An 8,955-nucleotide genomic window follows, 5' to 3' on the forward strand; every position below is an offset into this window, starting at 1 on the left:
TAGTAAAAGAGTGCAGGTACTAGACTGGCCTGCCTGCAGTCCAGACCTGTCTCCCATTGAAAATGTGTGGCGCATTATGAAGCGTAAAATACGACAACGGAGACTTGACTGTTCAACAGCTGAAGCTGTACATCAAGCAAGAATGGGAAAGAATTCCACCTACAAAGCTTCAACAATTAGTGTCCTCAGTTCCCAAACGTTTATTGAATATTGTTAAAAGAAAAGGTGATGTAACACAGTAGTAAACATGACTGTCCCGGCTTTTTTGGAACGTGTTGCAGCCATAAAATTCTAAGTTAATGATTATTTGCTAAAAACAATAAAGTTGATCAGTTTGAACATTAAATATCTTGTCTTTGTCGTGTATTCAATTAAATATAGGTCGAACATGATTTGCAAATCATTGTATTCTGTTTTTATATATGTTTAACACAACGTCCCAACTTCATTGGAATTGGGGTTCTACTTACAGTATTTACCTGTTCCTGCTAGTCTAACAGAATAATAGCTTTAGGTTCAACTAAACAGGCCGGCATTTCAAAACTGAGAAAGTCAATTTGTGAGTAAATTTCACGTCTTTTGCTTGATCACTTCTGAGTTCTTTAAAAGAATGATATACAGTACATCTTACTGCCTGGGTATATGAACTCATGAGCACGTCTGTCCATGTATGTGCATGCATGTTTTGATGGACTATTCATTTAACAGTGTTACATTTTATCGTCAAATTCTAACACAACTGTTGGACGTGAGTGGTGCTGACCACGCTGCAGTTGTCCATGTGCTTCTTGAGACCTTCCACCGTCTTCCTGCTCACACTTTTACATTTGGGACACTTCGCTCGGCCTCTGGCGATGATCTGGAGCTGCCAACGCTCCTCCTGGCTTCCTGTGTTAAAAATGACAACAATTTAGTCCTAAAAAGAGATGCAGGAAACGTCATCTAGAAGCTTCTTCGGTATCAGGAGTACCTACGCAAATCCCACAAGAGAAGAAAATAAAAAGCAAAACTTGTCAACGTGATTGTCATTTGCCTTCAAAAATGGGAAATCTGATTTTAATGATGGAAAATAAAATAATGTGAGATTTTATTTGAAGGCCATATCACCCAGACCTACCTGGGGCGAAGGTGCGAGGCTCCTTCTTACTGAAGGTCACTGGTGGCTTCTTCTCCTCTTCCTCACCAGGCTGAAGCATGGAAACGTCTGCATTGTTTTGGACACCACCAACGTTACCTACTTCAGTACCTGGAGCGTTTGAACAGCCGTTCAATATTTTCCATTTACAAAACAGAATATGAATAATTCACAACAATTACCAGGCCTGCGGAAGACATTTCTGCAAAAGTTCCAAGTCCGCTCTGGTTCTGAAGCGCGACCACTGAAGGCCTGATGCTGGCGTCTGTCCTCATCCCTGCCTGTTGTGACTGTCCACATATGCTGCTGACTGGAGTGTCCTGCTCCGTCTGTCCAGAGCCACTCCTGTGCCGGTTGTACATTTGGAGTCCAGGAGTGGGCACCTCGGTCCTGAGGCTGGGAGGTTCCTCTGCTGTGAGGCCACATGTCCTTCAACAACAGTCTGGGAGGAAGCCTGGCACCCTTGGCCAGACCAGAGCAGCTGCTGCTTGGATAATCAATGGAGACGCTTTGAAGGTCCTGGTACCTGATCCAGATATCACACTGATGATGTAAAAGCCTCAAAAACTCAAGTATCACATAAGATACATTTGGTCTTATTGTGTTTTAAAAATGTACATTCTCCTCAGCAATTCAGATTGACTTCTTACCTTCTTCCACCGTAACTTCTCTTCATCTTAACAGCTTCTTGGACTTCTTGAGGCACACCATCATTGCTCTTAAAAAAAAAAAAAAAAAAGACGTAATCTGACATTCCGAAGCAAAAAGTTGACATTTTCTAAACTAAAACAGGCGACGCTACGAGCCCTTACCAGACACGCATTTCTAATATTTTGCTTACTTTATTTAGTTGCACCAGCATCTATCTCAAGTTTTGATCTCAAATGGACTTCATTGATAGATACAAGAAGTTGAGAAAATGTGGACTTGGTTTGTGTTTTCCCCAGTGAAACGTTTCAACATCTCGTTTTTCATCACACCCGCGGTTGAATCCTTTCACCAAGACAACTGTTTCAACACTCAGCTTCAGGGTGACGTGGCGGCTTTAGAGCGCCTCATTGTCCACCATGAGTGTGCGCACATCATGCAAAGAAAGGCAAATAAGCGAGGAGGGGGACTTTTTTTTTTTTTTTAATATATAGTCCAACTTGACAGGAGGCGTGTGGGTGGACCAGGGCTTCAAAATGGCATGGCCACTTCAGAGCGCCTCGTTGCAGGTTGTAGAAGTGGTATTTGATTCACAGTTGAGTGGGGCGTGGTTTCAGGGCATTCAGCGGACACGCCCACAGTGTTTGGGAGCAGAGAGCCGCTTGATTTTTCACCATTTTTAACCCTCTTCACTTGACTATTTTTTTAATCATTGAAATCTGGCAGGGTTGTTAATAACACTCTTCTCTGCAGTGTGTCAAATTTAGAAGATATATATTTTCATATTACTTTGTACACTGGGTTCCCCAATTGTTTCATACAAAATTGGAAGCATACAATTTTCCTTGCATCTTCTTGATAACATGAACAATTCAGGTGTGTCCCAATACTTTCGTCCAGTCCATCCTACGGTAGAAAACTTAATTGGCCACGACATTCAATTAAAGCATGCGGCCATCAGTTACTATATTATACACCGGGTAAGATGTTTTAAAGCAATATAATATGAAAATCTTGAACGGATGTTTATTTTATTTCTGATCAAACCATGTGTTGCGTTTGCATGTTCCATGTCGTGATGAACACTCAAGATCTTTAAATGTACATTATTAACATTAACAGAGTAAAGATAACGCATATAAGGGGTACTCGATTTAAGGAGAAAAGACAACGTGTGAGCTGCTTACTTTAAACAATCTGCCATTGTTGTTGTTTTCGAGGGGCGAGCCTCTAAGCAGCCCAGCGGCCTCCAGCAGCCCGTCGCCGGCCGCCAGGCCAGGGCAAGCACTAAGAGGCGGACGAAACCCGACCAGGCGGTTCCGGTTCCGACGAGGTCGAATATGAGCTCGGAAAAGACGCGGCGAATGGTTCGCTCCGTGGTGCGTTCACGTACACGGCGATGGAACGCCCTCTCTCGCTGCATCTCCCGCCGCCTTCACGGACTGTAGGAATTGTCCGTACCGTCGTTTCAACGTGAAGGAAACACGGCGAATTGACAATTCATCAATACAATATACTAGATTTCATTCAGTTCGAAGTATTATTTAATATATAGATGACAGAATGAAGATTAATTGGGGAGTTTCAGCAAATCACGGAGATATTAAAAAAAACAGCAAATATGCAGTGATTAGGAGCTGTATTGAACAATTTCAGGCACTCCATACTAGTGATCAAAAATTTGCACTCAATTGTAAATATAATATATTCAAACATTATACCCCATGAGAAATACAGTAAAGGCCTTTTCAACCTTTTTTTTTTTACCAACACGCCGCCCCGATGCAAGCTTGTCCATATTTGGCACTGGTTGCTAAGCAACTGAACAGGGAGTAGCCTGGTGTCTTTTCCCACTGGTTTGAACGTGAAGTAGTTATAACGGATAGCCCTCGCTTTGCCTTTGAATGAATGGGTGGGCCGACGGCGTGTTGTGCTAAGTGCAATGAAACAGGGCGTTTACATTTTGTACTTGCTACATAAGGGCAATGCGCTGCGGTGGTGGCATACGAGGTGGGCGTTTGCCAAAATTAATAATTTTAATTCGGGCGCAGTGCTGCTGTGACAACACACAATTCATCCAATAGGAGAGCTGGTGACTAATTAGTAATTTGAGTGTGACAAGGCATTTTGTGGAGTTGTAGATTAAAAAAAAAAAAAAAAAACAGCATGGAGAAAACAGATCCCTACTACTTTGAATGCAGTGGGTTGCTTCAAAGTGGTAAAAATGTGTGGTTTTAGCATTTTCAGCAAATGTTATAAATAAGCACACGTATCTAATTTATATCACAGCTCATCCTCCTCAATGTGATATTTCCATTGTAACAGTGACAAATTCATATTGCAGAGTTGCGGCCTACTTTACATTCAAACCAGCGGGACCAGGCACCAGGTTACTTCCTGAGTCGGCCCAGGGTCAAGCCGTCTTCATCTTAAAACCTTTATTAACTATACAGGCAATGTTTTAATTCTTAACTATCACACGAGTGTAAACAAGATTTAGCGACTGTTCATATGAAGACGCTCAGTCTTAACAACAGCAGTGGTACTAACAGTAGTAGTTAGTTTTATATGCTAAAGTACTGTCCTTTACTATAAGCAGGACTACTGCTAATAATATTATGACTAATAATTATGATTGTTATCATCCATTGTTGTAGATGATGCTGGAAAGTGGTAGCGAAGGTGGTGCAGGTCCCGGTTCAGATGCCCTGCAAAACATGAAAAAAAATTATCCTTGTTCGTTAGTCAAAACGTTGTCCTGATTTCAGCAAGAATATTATAGGAACCTTTAAAAAAAAAAGACTCCCAATACAGCTGCTATGTCCCGAATCGTTCACTTATTCTCTACTCCCTAATCACTATACGGTGGACTTTCTAAATAATGATGTAGTCCACTCATTTATATAAGAATATCTACATGTAGATTAGGGAGAAGAGAATGAGGGAACGATTTCAAATACAGCCCTGATATTAGAGACCACATGAACATACATGAGTGTGGCGGTTGCAGGAAGTTCTCTACAGGTCCACTCCACTCTGGAACATCTTCAAATCTTTAAAGAAACAAAGTCAATCAATCAGTATTTCCTCTTTAATTCCATTATAGCAGAGATTTTCAAAGCGTGGTACGCAGGCTCCCTCTAGTGGTACACAAGCAAATCACTAATTAAATGTTGAAACTGCGCACATTAGTGCTTTTAACAATTTTTTAATCCAGGAAATGGCATTTAAGTACAGTTCACCTGTATTAAAGTACAACACTTTTGCTTATCTTTACGAACAATTTGCATTTTAATTGACTTTTATGCGCAACACATTTTAAATGACTCAATCAATTAATTCAATACAGTACATAAGTCCAATACACATTTTTTCTTTTGGAATGGTTTGTTTTCATTCATTTAGGTACAATTAAGAAAACAAGCAATACATTTAATTGAATTGTTATTTAGGCAGTTTCCATCCATCCATCCATCCATTTTCTGAGCCGCTTCTCCTCACTAGGGTCGCGGGCGTGCTGGAGCCTATCCCAGCTGTCATCGGGCAGGAGGCGGGGTACACCCTGAACTGGTTGCCAGCCAATCGCAGGGCACATAGGAACAAATAACCATTCGCACTCACAGTCATGCCTACGGGCAAGTTAGAGTCTCCAATTCATGCATGTTTTTGGGATGTGGGAGGAAACCGGAGTGCCCTGAGAAAACCCACGCAGGCACAGGGAGAACATGCAAACTCCACACAGGCGGGGCCGGGGATTGAACCCGGGTCCTCAGACCTGTGAGGCTGACGCTCTAACCAGTCGACCACCGTGCCGCCTATTTAGGCAGTTTTTATTTCCCAATATTTAAGCAGTGCTAATGTTGAAACTGGCACAATGTTAGTGGCGTAAACTTTAACTAGTGGAGTACAATTTTTACCTTTTGAGTAGCATTTTTTTTTAAATACAGCTCAGTTTAATTACAATTTTAAGTACATTTGCATGTAATATTTATGAATTATGATTTAAATATTTGTTTAGGTACACATTTTGTTTATTTGCAATTCATTTGAATTAAAATCATTTAAGTACTTTCATTTTCTTATAATTAAGCGCAATGTGGATGTTCAAACTGTGCAAATGTTACAGCGGCTTACAATATTATTACATATACCTTTTGTGTTGTCATGACGCTGGTACTTGCAGAGCATGAAGTATTTTTTTAGGTGTTACCCCGTGTAAAACAAACTGAGAAGCACTTATCTGCACAATATGAATAATTCATAAAAATTACCAAGTCTCCAGACAATTCCTCTGTCTCTGCTCCAGATCTTCACCTCTGCTGGAGGAGCAAGTTCGTTCTGGTCCTGAAGAGGCATCCCTGCCAGTGTTGGAGGCCTCATCCTGGTCCCAATCCCTGGCTGCAAACTACCGCGCTCGTGAACGGAGCATCCAGCTCCGTCCCTGCAGGAGTCATGACTTTGATCCTGAGGCAGTCTGGTTGGAGTCACTGACTCCTGGTCTTTCTCAGTGCCTGGATAATCTGGTCTCTGATAGATGCTTAAGTCCAGCGTAAAGTGGACACCTCAGACGGCAAACACAATCCCTTCCACGAGGCTCTTGGACCTTTCAATAGTTCCCACTTTAAAAATAAACCTTTTAAATTCTGTTTTAGAGATAATATTCTTAACAATCATGTAAGTGACACACATGATGATGATGATTATGAAAAAGGGGAAGTGAAGAGGAGGGATGTTACTCCACAGAAGGCGAGTCCTCTCCCGTAAAGGCTTGATCCAAGTCACCTTCCAGCGCACAGTCCTTCCTTCTCCTCTTAACTCCGCTGATGGAGGCTTGAAGCTCACTTCCGCTGCTGCTGCTTCCACAACTGGCTTCTTCTTTGGAGAAGATGCTGTCCAAAGCCGCTTGCCTCTTGCGACTTTTCAGGATGCCTCGGAAGTGCTCCACCACGTTGCCGTCGAACAGGTTGATGTTCCTCTTCACCACGGCGACACTCGGGTGCCACTTGGCCACCAGACTCTGCGTCTTGGCCCAGTAGCCCAGCATCTCCTTGATTTCCGCGGTGGGAATGTTGTCGTTCCAGCCGGCGTCTTCCTCCTCGGAGGACCCGTCCTCGGGAAGGCCTTGCTGCTGGACGTCCTGCAGGTGGTCGGTGGAGAGCATCAGGGTGTGCTCTTCCACTAGCTCCTCCACGTCGTCGCTGTCTACCTCCAGGCCCATGAACTTGCCCAGGGACACGATCTCGTCCACCACGTCCGTTTCCAGAGCGGGGTCGGGTTCAAAGCCTTCGAAGAACCTGGGCACCATGGAGGATGGCCACAGCTTCCTCCAGGACAACTGCACCGTCCTCTTGGTGACTTGTTCCCAGGCTTTCTCCAAGACGGTCAAGCAGTGGAGGATGTTGAAGTGGTCTTTCCAAAATTCTCTCAAGGTGAGGTTGGTCTCCATGGTCACCTCGAAGCACCGTTGGAAAAGTGCCTTTGTGTAGAGCTTCTTGAAGTTGGAGATGAGCTGCTGGTCCATGGGCTGGAGCAGAGGTGTGGTGTTGGGCGGCAAAAACTTGACCGTGATGAAGTCGTGGTCACTGCTCCAATCTTCTCCCAACCCCGATGGCTGAGCCACCGCGGCGTCCAGGACCAGAAGGGCCCTGAGTGGAAGATTCTTCTCCGTCAGGTATTCCGCCACGCTGGGAGTAAACACCTCCTGGAACCACTCAGTAAAGAACTGCGTAGTGACCAGCGCTTTGGGATTGGACCTCCACATAACGCTGAGCTTGTTTTTCTGCACATTGTTCTTTTTAAACGCTCTCGGGGTTTCCGAGTGGTACACCAGCAGAGGTTTGACTTTGCAGTCCCCGCTTGCGTTAGCACACAGCAGTAGAGTCAGCCTGTCTTTCATGGGCTTATGTCCTGGCAGGCTTTTCTCTTCCCGTGTAATGTACGTTCTCTTGGGCATCTTCTTCCAAAAGAGTCCCGTCTCATCGCAGTTGAACACTTGCTGGGGTAGAAAGCCTTCGCTCCCCACAAACGACTGAAACTCTTCCGCAAATTTTTTGGCACCTTCTTTATCGGCACGCAGGGTCTCCCTCTTCCGGACCACGTAGCGGATCCCGCTTCTCTTTTTAAAGTTTTCAAACCAGCCCCTGCTCGCCTTGAAGTCGTCCACGCTGTCCCCGGGACTGTCGCGAGTCAGGTCGCTGTACAGCTGCCGGGCGCGCTCGCAAATGATAGGCTCCGACACTTTTTCACCCCTCGCCTGCCTCTCGGTGACCCACTTAAGTAGAAGTTTCTCCACATCTTCCATTCGATAAGGTCTCCTGCTTGTAAGCGTTTTTACTCCTTTTGCCACATCGGCAGCTTTGATGGCTTCTTTCTTTTTCAAAATGGTGGATATGGTGGACTTGGCCATGTTGTACTGAGCAGCCAGGTCGGACACCCTTGTACCGCTTTCAAACTTGGCAATAAGTTCTTTTTTTAGTTCTATGGTCCTCATTATGTTTGTTCTCTTCGGCTTATTACGAACCGAACTCTTTTGGGGAGGCATTTTGAAGAAGCTATCCATCACAACTGAACAATTACGAAAAAAATTAAAATCGTTTATTTTACACCACTTCCGCGTTGAAATGACGTCACTTCAATGTGCTATACTACTGGCTGTTCGGAAAATAAAGATGGACGCCAACGCGCTCAGTAAACATTCGGGCATAACCAACAATAAAATCTCACGTTATTAATAAATAATTAAGCACATGCTTTGTAAATGTCACGCCTTAACATTAGCATATTTAACAATGCTGAGAGCTTTTCCACATTTTGCTAAATAACGAACAACGAGGGCTTTTTTGTTTTTTGCTGGTCTCCAGCACTAAATAAATACTTGACCTGCCCCCACAGACGTAAACAACCAATATCGAACATTCTCAATGAAGATAGAAGCACATACTTTCGAAATTCAACGGCTCGAACATTCATTTACTTAACTATGCGGAAGGCTTTTTTCCCCCCACACATTTTGATAGCAAACGACTAACAATAGCTGTTTTTTTCTTTCTTTTTTTACTAGCCCTTAAACACGTCAACTTTCTGGTCCAAAATCGCCAAACGTAGCATACCCACTGTTTACATCACTTCTATTTAAACATGATAAGTGTTAAAATAGCGTGACACGTAAAGGG

At 43.6% G+C, this 8,955-nt stretch overlaps 2 protein-coding genes across 4 annotated transcripts in view; both read right to left on the reverse strand.

Moving 5' to 3' along the window:
- znf512 (zinc finger protein 512) overlaps window positions 1-6,505 on the reverse strand; it is a 12,686-nt gene extending 6,181 nt beyond the window's left edge. For 2 of the 3 annotated variants that reach the window (XM_061753899.1, XM_061753897.1), the window contains exons 1-7: window positions 6,055-6,505; window positions 4,775-4,836; window positions 2,971-4,491; window positions 1,786-1,853; window positions 1,318-1,661; window positions 1,118-1,246; window positions 764-888 (exon numbers count right to left, since the gene is read on the reverse strand). In XM_061753899.1, coding sequence (XP_061609883.1) covers window positions 764-888; window positions 1,118-1,246; window positions 1,318-1,661; window positions 1,786-1,811 — 624 coding nt within the window. In that variant the 5' untranslated portion in view covers window positions 1,812-1,853; window positions 2,971-4,491; window positions 4,775-4,836; window positions 6,055-6,505. The remainder of the gene's footprint in view (window positions 1-763; window positions 889-1,117; window positions 1,247-1,317; window positions 1,662-1,785; window positions 1,854-2,970; window positions 4,492-4,774; window positions 4,837-6,054) is intronic. The other variant, XM_061753898.1, reaches the window with a different exon arrangement.
- Window positions 6,506-6,515: 10 nt separating this feature from the next.
- Window positions 6,516-8,273, reverse strand: LOC133468705 (tigger transposable element-derived protein 1-like). The gene has a single exon (XM_061754911.1). The coding sequence runs from the start codon at window positions 8,271-8,273 to the stop codon at window positions 6,516-6,518; it is 1,758 nt and encodes a 585-aa protein (XP_061610895.1).
- Between the last annotated feature and the right edge of the window lie 682 nt (window positions 8,274-8,955).

Source organism: Phyllopteryx taeniolatus, chromosome 18 (assembly GCF_024500385.1).
Source record: "Phyllopteryx taeniolatus isolate TA_2022b chromosome 18, UOR_Ptae_1.2, whole genome shotgun sequence".
Lineage (NCBI taxonomy): Eukaryota > Metazoa > Chordata > Actinopteri > Syngnathiformes > Syngnathidae > Phyllopteryx > Phyllopteryx taeniolatus.